We start from the raw sequence: 19,198 nt of genomic DNA, 5'->3' as shown, positions 1-19,198 counted from the left end.
CAAAGCATCTCTTCACACAATACACTGAGCTATCACAAGCTTTCCCAAGCAGTATCATGGGTTCCATACAACCAACATGCAAAGCAAATGCATGTTACGTTTCTTAGCCTTGATTCTTACTAGTGCTAGCATGGGCAATGCTGCATGGAAATGGAAATTGATTTAAAATGCAAATAGAAATGAATCGGCAATGGTTTGGCCATTGGTGACTTCAATCTTGGTTGATTTCTCAGTAAGAAAGAACACCACACAATTGCTGAAGCTACAATCCCCATCATATTATCAAAAATTGCTTCTCAGAAAGCTGTTTTTACATTATATGCTTTCACTCTACAAGGGCCAAGAGATCTCCAGCTTTACAGAAACATAATTTCTCACTGGTCCCAAGGTTCACCTGCAACAGGTAGCCATCATGTATAAGCAAGAAGATTTCCTCTTCCAAATAGAAAACAGGATAAGAAGCACCACATTGACAATCACAATGTGAGGTCAAGCTATTACCTCGTAAGCATTCAAATCCGAAAACAGCACCTTGCCAAAACAGGAAATTAGTGAGACTAGTAAACAGGTGCATTTATTAAAAACAAATTACGATTAGCTATGGTTATTGCCATTATAACAACAACAATAATAATAATACTCTTTGCCAATACAATTGTACACTCATTCACCTTCTGACCCACGCTTACAGCTCCCACTTCTTTACCCACAGATAAAACCTGGTAGCATTAGCACAATAAGCCAGCCGTCCTTGTAAACAATCACTACAAACAACGTATCCTAGTCATGGTACATACTATACATTGATGAATATCTTCTATTTACGGCTGGTTGGACAAATGTAACAGCACATCAGTGAGGTTCCATCCAAAGCGCCCAAAATTGGAGATGGGCAAAGAAATATTCTCTAAAATGGACAAAAAATCTTACCTCCCCACAAAGATAGTGTTCAAACTTGACAGCTGATTTGGGAAGAAGTACTCCACCGACAGATTTCTGAGCAAAAACAACCCAATTGCACCAGCTTCAAGGAACTTAACTTGACAGCATTAAACAATTATATAGAAAGGTATTTGAACATGCTCAAGTCAGCAAAACCAGTCAATTAAGAAGATGTATGCCACTACTTTAGAACAATAATAAAGTAAGGACATACGGATGATAAACTAGCGGGCAGAGAGATGTAAACAGAAGCCAAAAAAAAAGGTCAACAAAATTGCCCCTAAAATTTGGGCAAAACATCACTGGCCAGGAGGTTTCAACGTTTCTTAGAAACATCTCAAGCATTTCTAAATGACAAGACATGGTCCTTTATGACTATGCACGCATATCAAATATCTCAAGGGTGAAAACTGAGGAGAAAACTTACTCTCCACTCAAAATGAGAGCCTGTTGCATGAGAACCACTGTCTACAAGCAAATGCCAATTCAAGATGGAAAAGGACACTTGCTACAAAAGTTTGGGGCTGAAATCTACACTTCTTGGCTGGTCCAAGACTAGAGGTCGGCTTAGGTAAAGGAAAGCTCCTTGCAAAAATAAGGGATTGAGAAAACAAGTGGACTATTTATCTAACAATTTTTGTGGAAAACTTGTAACATGGGTGCTTGCGGAGGAGTGTTTATGAATTGATTGATTGCAATTAGTGCCTAATCACAGCCTTAAACTCATGCACAACTTCTTCTTGAGGCTCAATATGCAGAATAAAGAGATGACCTAATCTACCATGTATTACTAACATGAAGTATACACAATGCTGAATATATATACTCAATGGTAGCACTGCTCCACAATTCTCAATGACTCATTACTGAATGATGACTGATTGATCGATGAATGAATATGTCTAAGACCTAGACTTCTATTTCTAGTGTCTAATGTTGATGAGTTGGCTTCATATAATACCCCAATGACTCTCTCCACACTCGCTGCTCATGGGGCTCTTGGACAATATTACAATCAACTGGTACAATCGCCCTTAACAAACACATGAATCCGGCCGCGTACTCGACCTCTGAGTTGGCCAATAGGTAGAAACATGTCCACATCCCACCCGGGAGAGCATGCATGTGACATCCCCTCCTACTTAACTTGGAGCATGGGTGCAAATGATGCTCCATCACTCTCTGTCTCAATACGGATCTTTTGGCGAGCTCTCTCTACTCTACACACCGGTCCAAACTCCAATAGCATGGCTACTTATCTTTTGGCAAACTCGCTCTCTACTCCACACATCGTTCCGAACTCTAATAACATGGCTATTGGAACTGCTGTCTCCACCACTGCCTCCTTGGGAACTGCGGGCACTGGAACTAGCCCCTTTGCCTCTGGATGCTCAACTAGCATGGTAGACCCCACTACGGAATCGCTCATCTCATTCTCCTCCTCAATGGATTTGGAGATAAAAGTCTGCAACTCTCTTGATGACTCCTCCCTACCCTCAAAAATTCGAATGAACTCTAGGATGGGTCGTCCTCCATCTGTTTGGATGACCTCCAAGCCTCGTAGTGTCTGCTCCTTGATCTCAATTCTCCAGAATCTGCTCCATACTTGGAAACTCTATCACCAATACCACTTCGTGTCTTGAAATATTTCCGGCATCCTTGGACACTCCTTCCTGTTGAGCTTCATCTATGGTGTATGTGCTCTGTTTCTTGCCTAGATCTCTTGTCGGCAAGCTGCCAACTTGCTCTCCAACTGCTGGATAATCTCCTCACACCTCTCGAGTCTCTATTCTATATGGTTCCAACCATGCTCTTGTAGAGATGGACGTTGGTGAACCATGTTTGCTCCCAAGAAACCAAAGCTCGTTGACCTTTGCCGAAACTCCATGTTCTACACACGTGTACCTGCCGCCGCAGAGCTACATGAAGAAAAAACAAACCCACCCGTGTGACCAAGGACTAGACGAAGGTTTCATCCTTGCGCAATGGAGAAGGATGGGTGTAGCCAATTGGCTTGGGCAGGGAAGCTGCACATACCCAGATATAAGCGCTTCCCTGTCTGCCCCCTCCATCCACAAACTAGCCAGCCTGTAGCACCGCCTTGGGGGCACCCTTCTCATGAATTTTATTGCTGTGGATAGCCGCCTACAGAGTGTTGGCCTGCAGCCTGAATAGGGCTGCGTTTTCACTGAATCTCACCGCCCTTATTATCTCCCCAGATCTGGTCTTTGAGTGCTCACCACTGGACTCCCCAAATGTGCCTTCTTCCACCCCCGTCTGGCTGTGTTTGAAGCACCAACAAGCCGCCTTACTTGCTTGCTCTGTCCGGCCTCTACTTGGTGCGCTTGGCCCTCTTTCTTGCCCTTTGGCTGAGTGCCCCTCACACACGCAAGAGCTGTCTTATACAAAATTTGCAAAACACAGCCTGGATGAAAGAAAAAAAAAAAGCAAACCTAAGTGAAAACGCTGATGATGATGTGGTTCTTCACAAACTCCATGCCTTTATGAGAGAAAAATTACAACCTTTCTTCTGTCAAAACCAGATGCTTTGGTACCACTGTAACATGGGTGCTTGCATAAGCATGTTTATGAATTGATTTATTGTGGTTAGCGCCTAATCAAAGCCTTAAACCCATGCACAACAAACTGCTTCTTCTTCGAGCTCAATACACACTAGAGAGAGAGATGACCTGAAACAGAATGCCACCCTGAACACCACAGAAATCTTCTTGGCTCCGAATTCCCACACCAGCATGCAGTAAACTTCAAGTATAGAATGATCAGTTGACGGACACATCACGCCCATAATCTCCCAAAAGTGGACTGTGAACACATCACATCCCAAAACCTCGAACAATGAACATGGAACACATCCAATTCATAATATGTGCTACACCAAGCAATGAATTTGAAACGCATTCAATCCATAGCACCAAAGTTGACTGTGTTTTGCCATATTTTTCCATGCTTGGAAGTTGAGGAACTCCGACTTATAGTTCCCATGCACCAAAATTCGAATTGTAAACAGCCCCCTCTCCTGCCCACAAGCCTCCTCTGGCTAGCTGCATGTGGGGGGAACCTGTCCTTATGGCTAGACAAGCACACCGTCCAAGTCCTCTTGAGCCGGGAGGGCCCTAGGAGCACTGGAGGTAGAAGAATCAGAGTCCCTTTCAAGTTTCCTATTCTTTGTCCTTGCCCTTCTTCTTTGATGAAGACTTGTCCTTAACATTGGCTTTGTCCTTCTTCTTGGACAAACAATCCTTTGCCAAGTGACCTTTCTTCCCACAAGAGTAGCACCAGCTCCGACCTTTCTTATGCACTGTAGCAAGTGCCCAATCTTGACCATTAAGAGACAAACAGACCTTACCCTGTGCAATGAGGATGGACCGGACCCGCAAAATCAGCTTCCAATAAGCATTGGTAGTTTCGTCGAGCGTGTCCTCCTTATTCGCAAGGGGGGGCCCATAGGGCCATACTCCACAGCAATAGTCCACCTTGCGCAAGCAAGCGTTTGAACTCAGTGAATCTCAGCACTCCAAGACCAATCTACAACACTCTCCAACAAAACAAACCATGAGGACCGATCAAAAAACTGATCGGCCCTTGTGGTCACTGAATCCCATCACTCCATGACCAATCTCCAACACTCTCCAACAACACGAGCCACAAGGACTGATCAGCCCCCCTCAGAAAACTGAGGTAGAGAAGAGGTTGGACAGTAGCAAAACAAGCTCCAAGACCGATCAGCCCCCCTCAGAAAACTAAGGTAGAGAACAGGCTAGGCAGCAGCAAAACAAGCCCACAAAACTCTCCAGGAAGCACCCAACGGGAACAGAGGTGTCACGTGCACCCTGCACTGGGGTACACAGTGACACACTGGCATGATCATCAGTACAGCAAGGCTTCCGCGCATGCAACATTGGTATCAGAGCATTCATGCTCAGCCCACTAAGCTATGTCCCAAGGAAGGTGCACAATTCCAGCAAGAAGGATGCAACAAGGTAGCAGATGGAGTGGTCTGTAACAAGCAAAGCTAGAGGATGCAGTCCCTGAGGGTAGGTACGCAGACCCAGTACCTCAATAAGCTCTCAAATCAGTTCCAAAGGCCTAGCAACAGGGATGATCAATTCCGGCAAGTGACCCCACCGATGTGTCGAGGTTAAGGGAAAGCAAGCATGGGGACAACAGTGAACAGATGCTCATTTCTTCATCAAAGACTGGGAAAGTGGAGATTAGGAGTGAAGGTGTTCAGACCCAAAAATATCAATCAGTAGAAGTCAATAAGCAGTAGAAGTCAGTAAGTAGTAGAAGTCAAAGTCAGAAAGCAATAGCAATTTAAAGGTCAAGTCCAAGGAGGAAGGATGTCAGAGTTCCACCCCATCATCAAGTTTAGCAAAAGGAAATGTCACGTGCACGCCCGTGCCCTGTCATAAACCTTAGCATGAACAGTCTTAATCCCTAATCAGTCAGTATCTTAGTCAGAAGCATCAATAGCCTCACATCAGCATGGTCATCATGTTCATCATCAACAGTAGCACCATTCATCTTCATCATCAGCATCAAGACCATTACCTGGGTCTATAGCATCATTAGCATAGGCAGCACATCATCAACAATATCATCATGGAAGCATAGGGCTACTGTCAGCTAACTGTACACACGCTGTCGGCAACCAGCACATCAGGATGGACAGCAGGCAGGCTTAAGAAAGGTCCAACAAAAAGTGACAAGTAAAAGGGATAAGAAGCGCACTTTAAGAAAGGGGATTGGGTATATCTCCGCATCATGAAACAACGGCTAAAGCAAGTGGGCAAGCGTTGTCCCAAACTATCATTCCGAAGTTTCAGCCCATTTCTAGTCATTCAAAAGTTAAGTGATGGCTCTTTAAAGTTAAAGTTGCCGAAAAGTTGGACTATGCACAATGTCTTTCATGTTTCTTTGTTGAAGCCATATGTAGATTGTAAACCGGCCTCGATCTTCAAACAAGACCAAAGGGCGGTGCAAAAACAAACTTGCACACAAAACACTTCAACACCTTTGAAGACCTGGGAAAGGAAAACAAACAAGGGGAGCTAGAGTATGAAACATCTGGAAACTTAAGAGAGGCCCATAACTGTAGGTCGCTCTACTCCTTTCCAGCAGGAAGAAAACAATCTGCTCCATGAGCATGCAGCCATGCAAGCTTGCATCACTCCCATGCCACGAAACACATTCAAGTGACCTATACTTGCAGCCGGAAACCCAAGCACATAGCTGAATTTGCAGCAAACCAAAAACAGCCCATAAACCATCTCAAAACTGTCCTCTGGTCCTCCTGCAGTTCTGCCCGCCCCTCTTCCAAACAAGAGAAAGAGAGAGAGATAAGCCTGTTCATCTCTGTGCACTGCCTGTAGTCTGGCCACCCTCCTTCCAAAAGAGAGAAAACACAGTTCAGCCCTGACAGTCCTCAAAAAGAGAGAAAAACGCCCCTTACTGGCTGCAGCTGTTCTCAAAGAGAGATAGAGAGAGAGAGACCTGCAGTCCTGCACAGCCTTCCACAAGAGAGAGAGAGAGAGAGAGAGAGAGAGAGAAGGTGCAGACCTGCGCCTCCCCTCCTCCAACCGTCTGCAGCTCGCCAATAGCCAAGAGAGGAAAGTACACATGCTGCAGCCCGACCTCCTTCCCAAAGGCATGGACAGCCCTGCGCTTCCTGCAGCCAAACTGCTAGCCTTCCAAGGAGAGAGAGAGAGAGAGAGATAGAGATCAGCGTGCCCTCCTGTGTACCCAGCCGAGCAGCCCTCCCAAGCGAAAAAGCACCTTTTCATCAAAAGAGAGGCGCCTCTTTTTTGCCCGCCAGCCCCTCTTTAGAAAAAACACACACGTGCCCTGCCCACCAAGAAAAGCCACACCAAAAAGCATATCCTTCAAATCAGCAGGCGCCTCCCAAAAAGCATGAGATAGAAAGAGGCGCATCCTCCAAAAGTGGAGTAGCCTCTCAAATTAGCTTTTGGGCCACCAAAGGTTATAAAACCTTTTAAATTAAAATCTCTTTGTCCCCTTCACACTTGGGGTAGTCCACACATGGGTTTCCTTTTCAACTCCAGACTGATGCCCTTCACACTGTCCACCATGTCCCCGTGCACACGTGCATATTGTCCAGAGAAAAACACAGGGTCGTAACAGAGATCCAGCATTGTAGGATATATCTGAAGAGCAACAACCAGATATGATAGACGAAGCTGAAGTCATAGAGCTAGAGCAAATTCTCCTGCACAAGTGGAAGCATGGTTCCAATCGAAGAATCCAACAGTTCTATACAAAGTTTGAAGACCGTGGAACCCATGAAGCAGTTTGGCTAGATGAAGAGTTCTTTCAAGAGTACCCCCAATTGTTGGCGGACTACTAGGAGGCCCTAAACCTGCCGCCAAGTTAAACAGGAGGGAATGTCACGTGCACCCTGCATTGGGATACATATACATAGTGAAACACTGGCATGATCATTAGTACAGCAAGGCTTCCACGCATGCAACAGGAGGGTAGCCAAGGAAGAAGCAGGACCGTCGGAGCCACTTTTCAAGATGCACCACAACCAAAAGAACAGCCCTCCACTGCTGTCCTTGCTATAAAACAGCCCACACTCCTCATGACATTGTTGCAAAGCTTGAGAAAGCAAAAACGCAGCACCCAGCACAACACCTTGGAACCTAGCAGGTGAAAACGTAGACGGCACAAGCACAACAAGAGAAAACACTGAGGAATCAAGGGCGATTAGGAGAAAACGCAGCCAGCCACTGCTTTCTCCAAACAACGCAGGAGGAAGGAGGGGAAAGATCGCAGATGAGGCAACCAAGACCTAGAGCAATGTTACCGTGTTAAGAGTTATACAATGCAAAAGTAAAACAGAGCATAGAGGGAGCGAGAGAGAGCAAAGAGAGAGAGATGTCAGACAAGATCAAGTTGTATTATAGCAAAGGGTTAACATGGGCTTATACTCGCCAGCAAATAGTCATTGACAATATGCGTTGGGAAAATGAATGATTACAACAATGGGGAGGAGGCCTTTAAATAGACACGTCATGAAGCCTCACGAGCTACAAAGATGTATGCCGACTTGCACCAACTTAATAAAAGGTTTAAACCCACATAAGACCCAGTTCCCACACACTATATGAGATGCACATATTTTAACACAACACCGAAGACGGATTGTGCACTCTGGTAACGTCACCAGCAGGAGTTACTGAATATGACTCCACAAGCTGAAGGAGCTGGAAATTCCCAACCTCCGATCGTTAATATGGTGGTCATTAAGCCTATTCCGACAACAAGGAAGAACATCTTCACGTGCTCATAGTTACACGGTCAAAGGGTCCAACATAACTGTCCGCTTTAGGGGAGTTTCTCGAGAGGAAAGACAAGTTGGTTGGATGGAAGGAGCAAATGCAAGTCACCAAGATGATTCAGAAAACTCAAGGTGTTGACCAGAATTCCTATGAAGGTTCAGGATGGATAGGAAGCTCCGCCCCTTTTGAATGAGAAAATTAAAGAGAGAAATGGGACCCCGCCGAGGAAGGAGACCATATTGCATCTGGCAAAACCTAGAGATAGGCAAAATATCCGGAGACATGTGGCATTAGTGGAAGCACCAAAACCTCATTATACCGGAGGCACCCCAAAAGATAGTAGTGTTGGAAACTGAACAACCCGTTAGGAGGTCGAGGAAATAGTGGGTAAGAAACAGGATAAAGAGGGAGTGTCACAGTACAATCACAATCACAATCACAAAAAAAAAACGCTTTTCGTCATTTCGAAACTTAGGAAACGGAGAAACTTCTTCACGAAACCAATTTCGCCCAAATTTAGGTCGTGTTTATTTTTGCCCTCTTTTGGTCATGTTTTCATTCCACCCAGTTTGTGCTCATTTTTTCTCCATTCTTGCTCATGTGCTCTAGCGAGCTTGCACCTCTCCTTTCGAAATCTCGAAACCTTTCAAAAAAAACTTTGAAACCTTCAAAACCTCAAAATGTTTCTTGTGACTACAAGTAGGATATGTGGGATGATCTAAAGGATATAAAGTTGAACATGACACTAGTTCAGTTGTTGTGCTTGGTACTAAATTATTAGACACGGTTGACTTGGAAATTAGTGGATAACGAAGTAATTACGGAAGAACAGCCCCATAAGACAAAGATAATGAGGTTACGCAAGATAGCACAGCTTTCAAGGTGCAGCCAACCATGGAGTGGGATGTGGTGGTTTCAAAAGTCACCGTGCACTTGTGGGAAAAGACCATCAAAGGAGTGGTTTTGGATGGTAGATTTGGAGCAAACATCCTTTTAGAGGCCAACCGCAAAGAATTGGGGATCTCAAGAATAGAACTAGCTTCGTTCTCTACCGAATGGTGGACCAACCAGTGTGAAGCCTCTCAGTTTGATCCGGGCTATGCATATTCAGATAGCTAGATGTGACTTTCCATTAGTCTTTATTGTTATGAAAATGCAGGAAATTTCCGGATCATGTCCAATGTTATTGAGCAGCCCATAGCTGCGTCAAGCAAAAATTAAGCTTGATATGTGCAAAAGGCTTGAATTAATCGGAAGAGGTAGAGATAGACGAGGAGGAAGAAATCCTCAAGCTGGATCCGGATCTAGTATCATTGTTTGAAGTAGATGTAGACCGGATCGTGTCTCACTATACCCCAACAAGTGACCAGCATGCATCACCAACACTGTCCTAATATCCAGGGTACAATGATCTCCGTAGATATGCCGTAGCAATCAATCCACCCGATATGTGCAAAAGGCTTGAATTGATTGGAAGGGGTAGATATAGACGAGAAAGAAATCCTCAACGAATTTGGATCTAGTATCATTGTTTGAGGTAGACATAGACCCCATCTTGTCTCAGTATACCCCCCCCGCATGACTTGCATACATCACCAACACCATCCTAACTCTTGGATGATGCAAGTATGACAAATGATATCAAGGTTGTTGTGACAGCACAAGGAAGCACATGAGAGGGAAATGCAACACACCCATAAAGAGTCGAGAAAGATGAGTTGACTCTTGGAGATGAGAATGATCCGAAGATAGTCCGAGTTTGTGCAAAGCTGAAACCAAAATTATGAGTTGTTACACTCATATATGGATGTGTTTGCATAGAGCTACAAAGACATGAAAGGGTCAATCTCCAGTTTTATTAGCATCACATCAATCTCAAAGAGGATGCAGTTCCGGTTATGTAGCAGCGCTACACTGGCTGAATTCGAATTATGCAAAACAAGTAAAACAAGAAATAGATAAATTATTGAAAGTAGAGTTCATTTACCCACCGGATAAGGTGACTTAGTTGTCACCCATTGTGATAGTTTTGAAGAAGAACGATAAGCTAAGGGTCTCTATGGATTAAGGAAGCTTAACGCAACAGCGAGAACAATTCCCACTCCCATTTACACATTCTATGCTTGATGTTGAAGCAAAACATGACATGTATTCATTCTTGGATAGCTTCAATGGGTCTAATCAAGTCCTGATGGCTCCAGAGGATTGGGAGAAGACACCTTTTGTCACCGAATGGGGGACATTCGCTTGTAATGTGATAACCTTTAGTTATAAGAATGCTCTAGCAACATTTTAGAGAAAGGTAGACAAGATATTTTATGAACACCTAGTAATATTCATGAGGATAGTTTTAGATGATTTCAATGTTTTCAGCATAATTGAGCACCTCTTTAATCCCACGTAAAACACCGCCGTGAAAAAGAGGTGCACTTGATAAACTTGACCATTTGCCAACCATGTTGACTGTAAACTCAACTTTGAGCTTAGGGTGTGTGCTCATCTATCACTGCAGGGAAATTGAAGCTCGATGAAGAAGGGGGGCTTGTGTTTGTTTGTGTATATTTTTTTTGTGGGGGCAGGGGGGCAGGGTTGTTTGAAGGACCTGAGAGACTCAGCATTAGGGTTGGCACTGGACCATTCCTACCAACTCAAAAAGACCCTACGGATGAATTACTGGCAACCCAAAAGGGGTGTTTTCCACATACAGAATGTTGTAGACAAAAGTACCTCCTGTGTTAGCTTAAAGCTTCTCGAATAGCAGGGATACAACACATGAATGATGGGGAGAGAGAAAAGAGAAAATACCTCAGGAAGCTCTTCTAATCTGATGAGGACTCTGTCAGCTTGGGGAACTACCTGTTAAGTTCCAAAAATGAAAAAGAAGCAGATGGAGATACCCCGCTTCATTCTCGAGCTCAAACCAGGGTGTAAAGCAAAATGCACATGTATAAGAAAGATTACCTTAGACACATCCACTTCTTTTACAGCAGCAGTTAAGGGCAGCAGCGTGCTTTTTTGGGAAGAAATCCTTGTGGCATTTGTACTGAGTCTGAGAAAGCATCTCTCTTTCCCTGCACGAGAAGGGTAGTGGGTCAGAAACCTGCAAAATTCTGATACAGCTTTACCTTATCAGATGAGACTAACCAGCGCGCATTACCTTGGGGTAGCAAGAGCCCTCTTACGGGCAAACGGGGAGGCAGAAAACGGGGAAAATGAGCGTTGGTAGCAACCACAGAAGAGGAGGATAGCACAGCCATAACTTTTATGTTTTCTTTCAAGAACCCCACAAAACCCTCTACCCAGCACACACAGACACACAGAAATGCCCCAAAGATGCTCTCCTCCTCCAATGCTTTGACATTACTAGGCCTCTTCACACCCAGTCGGATAACTCAAAGTCCAGAACTATCCAAAGGCTGTCCACCCGGACATGGCAACATTGTGGGCAACTACAAACAAAGTCTTTACTGACTACAACAAAAAAATTGCGTGATAGGCATAGCCTCAACAGTGCTTTAAAAAAAACGGCATTCTAGTGTATTTGTATCGACCAAAATTAAGAAAAATCGACCGAGATATTAAGTAGCCCTTATTTTAAGGAATGATTTTTCATATTTTTTTGTTATAAAACCGGCATATAGTAGAGATTTCAGGAACAAAAACCGGATAGATTTAAGAGTTATCCTTATGTTGATTGGTTGAAAAATATGTTTTTTTCAAGCACTGGGTGGGGGAGTGTCACAACGTGGGCGCCACCCCACAGTAATTCTCTCTCCTACACGGCAATAAAGACTCTTAGGGTCTTTATAGATAGGAGTTGGATGAGACAGATCCCCCCACCCATGAGGAAAAGGCAGATGAGATCTTCCCTTTTCACGGAACGGGATTAACCCTTAGAATTAACAATATTAGGTTTATCTATAAAGCCGAATGAGATCTTCCCTTTTCATGGAAGGGGATTATGTCCATAAAGACACTTATAGTAAGCTTATCTATAAAGGCAAATGAGATCTTCCCTTTTCGGGGATTATGTCTATAAAGATCCCTAGGATTAACAATAGTAGGCTTATCTTCTTCCCAGCATAGGTGGGACATTGACAATTATAAAAACACAAAGGCTAATAGAAGACCTCATTGGCTAAATACGAGACAAAAATGAAGGCTTTAAGTTCACAAGTGCTTGGCCAATGCCCTTGGGGAAGATTTCAAATCACATCCCAAATAAAAGTAAGTATTAACCCATGTTGCAATAAGGATAAGTAAGCACCTTCATGCACACCATGGAAGAGAAAATAAGATGTTCACAACCAATAAGGGATCCATTAACCATTTTCTTAACATTATATCTAAGTGTTAGAGGTGGGGCAATTAAGCAAGCTATGCATGACCTTGTAAAAGGACAAAGCCCTAGATATTCTAGTTTTCCCTAATTTTCTGTCAAGTCAACATTCCTCAATGGGGAGCTAAAGGAGAAAGTTTATGTGGAACAACCCCCGAGATTTCAGGTTCTTGGCTCCAAAGGTATGGTCTATAGGTTGAAAAAGGTCTTGTATGGTTTAAATCAAGCCCCCATGGCTTGGTATGAGAAGATTGATGCTTTCTTTCAATAGAAGGGTTTCAAGCAATCTCGTTGAGACGGGCTGATCCAAATCTCTACATGTATCCCAAGAAAGGGTTATATACTCTTATCATTCTCTATGTGGATGACTTGATCATCACAGGTAGCCATATAGCGCACATTGCTCAAACAAAAGTTGCCCTCAGTCATCAATTTGAGATGACATATCTCAGGTTACTTCATTTCTTTCTTGGATTGGAGATTTTTCAGTGCTTAGATGGCATATTCATTTCTCAACAGCAATATGTGACAGAGCTATTAAAGGCCTTCAGGATGACACATTGTAAGCCCCATCACTTTCCCTATGGATCCTGGTATTAAACTCAGAGCAACATGCCCTGCACGTAATCGTGCTAACAAGTAACTTTATAGATATGTCTTTCCTCATCCCCATGGCCCATCCCAAAAAGAAAATACCACCTAAATCCATGGCCATAGCATGCAACAAAAGCAATTTGCTAGCAATGGTTTAATGTTAACTCCATCGCACATGATGAGTTAAATTGTTCAACCATATCAAAATCTCTCTTAAAAAAACAATCTTGACACGGGATCTCAAATAAAGAATAATACAAAACTCACATATACAACAAAGACTAAACCATATAATTGAATTTAAATTGACAAGATGAGCATAAAATAACATAAAAACAAGAAATAGAATAGACATCACCTTGAACATAGTATTGGGTGCAATCTCCGCCTCCAAGAAGTGTCGGCATCCTCCCACTTCTTGGGTATTTATATCTTTATTCATAAAAATAGCCCACATGCCAAAAAAAGTTGCACGCTTTTTGCTTGGGCTTGTCCTTTACAAAAATAGGAGTTGCTTTAACCAAAAGCTAAGATAAATTCTTCATATCTAAAAAATAATACAAAATATCTCGTAGTAAATACTACGACCAAAATATATCGTAGTAAATAGTACAGCCAAAATACAAAAAATGAGAACTTTCGCAGTAATAATAGCTCATGCCATATCACCGCCATCACGTCCCAGCCATATCGGCTTACGAGCACAAAGCTCATCAATCTCACTAACCTACAGGTTGTCTATTCAAACACATTACACATTAGCAACAACACATGTTAAAGTTGCACAATAGTACATAAGCATTAAATCTAAAACCTATCAATAACCCTTTTCAATGTTATTACTGTAAAAAATATGGACATATTGAGAAAGATTGCCAAAAAAATAAGCCGATCTGAAAGGGAAATCAGTTAGCTATGCTGAAGATGGCAGCTCTGACAGTTTCACAAATGCCAGTACTTTTCTCTCTATTAAAGAGATCACAGAGGCCAATCATGTAGACCATGGCAGCAAGTAGGAACCATGGTGGATTGATACTAGGGCAAGCTTCCACATGACTTCTCATGCTGAATATTTCTTTAAATTGGATTCTACTCACTCATGATGGTTTCATTTATACTGCAAACAACACTCCTAACTCTATCTCACAAGTAAAGCAGTAGTTTTCCTTGAGGTGACCACAAGGGAAAGAAAGCAGCTTGGAGATGTCCTCTTGGTGCCTTTACTCACCAAGAATCTCCTCTCACTTGGAGACATGGTGGATAAAGGCTTCAAAGTTGAATTTGAAGGTCAGCACTGCCTAATCAGAGATCCTCAACACAGCTACGAAGTCGTCGAAAGAGGTTAGAAGCAAGGCAAACTCTTCAAGTTGAGTGGATCAATAGCAACACTGTTAGCAATGCGTGATGATAGGTCATCCTCCTTCAGATTTATGGCATAAAAGGTGTGTTCATCTGAATTTCCATAGCACGTGTTTGCTGAAATCAAAAGGTACGATGTTGGGCATACCATCTCTGCACAAAGCTGACAAAGTTATCCTCCCTCCATTAGATTTATGGCATAAAAGGTGTGGTCATCTGAATTTCCATAGCACGTGTTTGCTGAAATCAAAAGGTATGGTGTTGGGCATACCATCTTTGCACAAAGCTGACAAAGTCTGTGAAGCTTGTTACATTGGCAAGTAGTCCAGAGCACTATTTTCTAGAAGCACCAGTAGAGCGAGAGTTCTTGACTTAATTCACACAAATGTCTGTGAGTCAACCCACACTCCTTCACTTGGTGGTAATACATATTATGTTTGTTTCATAATTACTCCAGATACACTTGGGTTTTCTTCATGATATCTAAAGTTGAAGTATTTTTCAAAGAGTTTCATGTTATGGTTCAGAACATGACCAATAGCAAAATCAAGGCCATCAAGTCAAATAATGGAGGAGAATACCTTGCAAAAGACTTCAGCAAACATCTTCTTGAGCATGGCATCAGAAGGCAAATTGGCCTACAGCTATACACCTCACTAAAGTGGAATTGTTGAGAGGAAGAACATAGTACTGTTTGAGCTAGCCAGGTGTATGCTGAAGGAGAAGAACCTCTGCAACACCTACTATAGTCAATTTATCCATTGGGTTTTCTCCCGTGTGTGTAAAGTTCTTCTCTTCCCCAAAATCCGGAGATTCTTTCTTTTTTCCTCTCCCGCGTGTGAACTCCTCTTAATAGGGATTAATTTTTACTCATAATTAACTTTTAATTATGATTAATCAAAACTTAATCAAGTATTAACCTCTCTGATTAACAGAGAAGAGAGAAGAGAAGGAAGAGGTGGAGAGTGATTTTTTTTTAGAGAAGGAGAGAGGAGAGTGGAGAGGGAGACCCTTCTCCCTCTCTCTCAATTTTGTGCGCAGCCGGCGGGGGGGGGGGGGGGGGGGGGGGGGGCGGCTCTCTTAGAAAATTTTTGTAAAAGCTTTGTATTAAAGCTTTTAAAATAGAAGCTTTATTATTTTTTTAAAAAAGTTAAAAAATCTTTAAAAAAAGAGATTTCTTTTTTATAAAAAAAGCTTTTGAAAGCCTTTTAAAAAAGCTTGAAAAAGGGATAAGAGATTTGGAAAAATTTTACTTCTCTGAGATATTTTCTTTCCCTAAAATATATATATTTTTAATCCAAAAATTTAGAAAATCCATTAAAATTATAATTTTTTTATGGATTTGAAAATTGTCAAACGGAATTGGAAATTTCGTGAACGATGGTATTCTCAGGAAAAATTAGGAAATTTTTCGAAATTATTTTTAGAAATCCTAGAAATTGGTAATTTTTAAAATATCAATGGTATTTTGGTAAAATTAATTGCTAATTTTTAAAAAAAAAAATAGGTTTGGAATGCCATAAGATAAGTTTGGTGGAATTCAAAATTATCATATTTTGAGGCCCTATAAAATTAGGAAAAATTAGGAAAAAATCATGATAATTCTTTTTCTCGAGACTTTAATATTTTTGAGGGTTATTTAGTGTTGAAGTACGTGTTTACGTGCTGACATTAGATAGATGTGGGTTATTCACATATTATTAATACGATTATACCTCGTATTAGTAGATATTTCTGTTTGGATTATTTCTGAACAATGTTTTCATGATTTTTTACCATTGTTTAGCCATTCTTTTTGGACATGTTCCTTACTTTCTTTAATGATGGCTAGAATTTGCATTCAAAGTGTGTTTCACCTTCGGCACTTTTCCATGATAATTTATTTTGGACTTGTTTAAGTGTGGTCTATGCTTACTTTTCTAGGCCTAAGAAAAATCCTATCATGGGGTTGGTTGGTCTGTTTATTTTGGTGGATTTTATTGGATGTTTTCCAAGTTTTATTGGACTCATCAGGTTCTGCCTAGATCACTTGTGTCTAGGGGTTTTTTATTGAGTGCTACACACATGTTTCACTTGCTTACTTTGGAGTTTTGCTTTAACAACAACATGTTCATATACTCCGGATTGATGAGTTGGCCACCAACTTTAATGCTTCTTTTGGCATGATCAATGTCCATTAGATGTCATGCATTGATTGTTATGATCAATTATGGTTTTCATGGATTCGAGGAGCTTCTATGCTTTTATCCATGGTTTTATAAGGATCTTTTGATCTTTTGGATAATTTCATGTGCTTTGAAGGTAGCATTTGCCTTCGTTTTTTGCACATAATTTTAAAGTATATTGCTTGTACTCTTGTACATATTCCAACTCGGATACCTAGTTGCTTATATATCTAGGTGAGTTATTTTTCTATCCTAACTTTATTGTGTTTTGGGTAGTTATCATTAGAAAGGCGCCAATAATTCAATTTCTTTTCTAATGATGTACTCAGAAAGAGTTTTTTCTTGATGTAGTCTCAGGTATATAGAGACAGGTTTTACTATGTGAAAGTCTAGGATAAGGCCATTTTATTCCTTTTATACATGATTTTATTCATATTTCCTAGACAGCATACTAGGGAGTTTCAAATTGGTAAGGTATGCATGGGTGGTATCATGGTGGTATGGGACGTTAGCGATCCTCACATATATTATCTTATGGGATAATTTGGGCTCAAGATTGTTGCTTTGCTAACATCACTTAGCATGTTGACCTCAACATTCAAAGACAATCTCATTTTTTGAATTCATTTAAAGTTGTAGTGTAGGCATTCTCTAGATAAACTTCTTTTAGCTATAGCCTATATGTTTTGATGAGTGTAATCTCGTCGGCATATTCATTTGTTGAAATCTCTTTCTTTAGAGTTCAACGAGTTTATCTTGTTGTATTTAGATTAAGGAAATTTGGATTTTTCCTTTGTTGGCAGTTCTTTCTCTAGTTCCATACTTTAGGTGATTTATACAGTCAACCTGATGGTTTACGGATGGACATATTGACTCATCGAGACGTTAATGACTCTCTATATTGATATGGGTAACTCGGGACGTCGATAATTCCATGAGCAAATGTGGGGTACATTGGGCCGCTCATGGATACCTGGTTCCTACTGTTATAATGCCATGTTTTCCTACTTTATTCCGAATGGTTTACAAACGAGGAAACTACTTTGAGTGTATGAATTCCTATGATCATCCGTAGTAGTCTGATGGGGAAACAGAGCGTATGAATTAGATTGTAGAGGATATGCTTCGTGCATATGTCTCTGGAAAAGCATCAAATTGGGAAAAATATCTTTCAATGATGGAATTTGCTTATAATAGTTTTAAACATACGGCTATTGGTTTTAGTCCGTTCATGCTTATGTATGGGTATTAACCCAGGGCACCTATTGATGTCGGTCTTAGGGACATCGAGCTTGATGCATCGAGGGATTTCTTACGTGATATGCAAGAAATGCTGACCAAAGCTCGGGATTCTATCAGGAGTGCTCAGGATAGGGCACGGTTCTATGCTGATAGAGGATGCTCAATTTGGTCTTTTGAACCAGGAGCGTTGGTTTATTTAAAAGTTCCTAAAGATCTTCAGGCTTTGTCAAAAGGAAAATGCTCAAATTTATCTCCTAGATATTGTGGTCCATTTCGATTTATACATCGGATTGGCACGATTGCGTATGAACTAAAAACTACCTCCACATGTTAGAGTTCATCCAGTCTTTTATATCAATAGATTGAAAGGGAAACTTGGAGGTGAGGATAACACAGTTACTCCTCAAGAACTCGTTGAAGTCAAAGAATTATCCTATGTTCCACATGAACCTAATAAGGTACTTGAATTCAGGGAAATGAAACTTTCTAGTTGACTAATCCCTGAGGTTAATATTAGGTGGAAAGATAGGGAAATAGAGGATTCGACTTGGGAGTTAGTTGAGATTGTTCAGCGCAGTTCTCCTTCTTTTCATTGCAAGAGTGAAATGTTTTGAAAGAGGGGAAGTATGTTATATGCACATTATGTGTGCATATACTAGGAGGCTAACCCACATTAGGCTTGTGAGCATGAGAGCATGGGAACAAGCTCTAGTGGAGCATGGGTTAGGACTAACCTTAAGGATTAAGGTTAGGGTCAGGCATCCAAGGGTCACACATGAATGGAGAGTCAAGAGTCACTCGAGGGGTGTGAACTCCTCTTAATAGGGATTAATTTTGAATCATAATTAAGTTTTAATTATGATTAATGAAAACTTAATCAAGTATTAACCTCTCTGATTAACAGAGAAGAGAGAAGAGAAGGAAGAGGTGGAGAGTGAATTTTTTTTGGAGAAGGAGAGAGGAGAGTGGAGAGGGAGACCCTTCTCCCTCTCTCTCATTTTTGCGCGCAGCCCCGTATAGGGGGGGTGCACAGCAGCCGCCCCGCCGGGCAAAAATCGCCCCCCCCTTAGAAATTTTTTTGTCAAAGCTTTGTATTTTAAAGCTTTATTATTATTTTTAAAAAGTTAAAAAATCTTTTAAAAAAAAGAGATTTCTTTTTTATAAAAAAAGCTTTTGAAGGCCTTTCAAAAAAGCTTGAAAAAGGGATAAGAGATTTGGAAAAATTTTACTTCTCC

General features: G+C 41.5%; 1 protein-coding gene across 2 annotated transcripts; it reads right to left on the bottom strand.

The window, feature by feature from the left end:
* Positions 1 to 257: 257 nt before the first annotated feature.
* LOC147639923 (10 kDa chaperonin 1, chloroplastic-like) lies at positions 258 to 11,642 on the bottom strand. 2 transcript variants are annotated; one of them, XM_086775361.1, is made up of 7 exons: positions 11,422 to 11,642; positions 11,226 to 11,335; positions 11,070 to 11,120; positions 931 to 996; positions 654 to 719; positions 502 to 531; positions 258 to 394 (listed from the first exon to the last, which is right to left on the bottom strand). In XM_086775361.1, exons 1-7 carry the CDS (start codon positions 11,519 to 11,521, stop codon positions 326 to 328), a joined length of 492 nt encoding a protein of 163 aa, XP_086631487.1. In that variant the 5' UTR covers positions 11,522 to 11,642; the 3' UTR covers positions 258 to 325. The 2 variants fall into 2 exon arrangements, with proteins under 2 accessions (XP_086631487.1, XP_086631479.1); XM_086775353.1 differs by having other exon boundaries at positions 672 to 719.
* Positions 11,643 to 19,198: the final 7,556 nt, after the last annotated feature.

Source organism: Cibotium barometz, chromosome 3, assembly GCF_041138505.1.
Source record: "Cibotium barometz isolate CiBa-2024 chromosome 3, ASM4113850v1, whole genome shotgun sequence".
NCBI lineage: Eukaryota > Viridiplantae > Streptophyta > Polypodiopsida > Cyatheales > Cibotiaceae > Cibotium > Cibotium barometz.
This window is presented reverse-complemented; position numbering and strand designations above follow the sequence as displayed.

Excerpts from the sequence above, each read along its gene's own strand:
- LOC147639923 (XM_086775361.1), bottom strand. The coding sequence starts at position 11,521 with ATGGCTGTGCTATCCTCCTCTTCTGTGGTTGCTACCAACGCTCATTTT. Across the intron at positions 11,121-11,225 it reads AAGAAGTGGATGTGTCTAAG|GTAGTTCCCCAAGCTGACAG; the intron begins GTAATCTTTCTT and ends GGAACTTAACAG. Across the intron at positions 720-930 it reads AACACTATCTTTGTGGGGAG|GTTTTATCTGTGGGTAAAGA; the intron begins GTAAGATTTTTT and ends TAATGCTACCAG.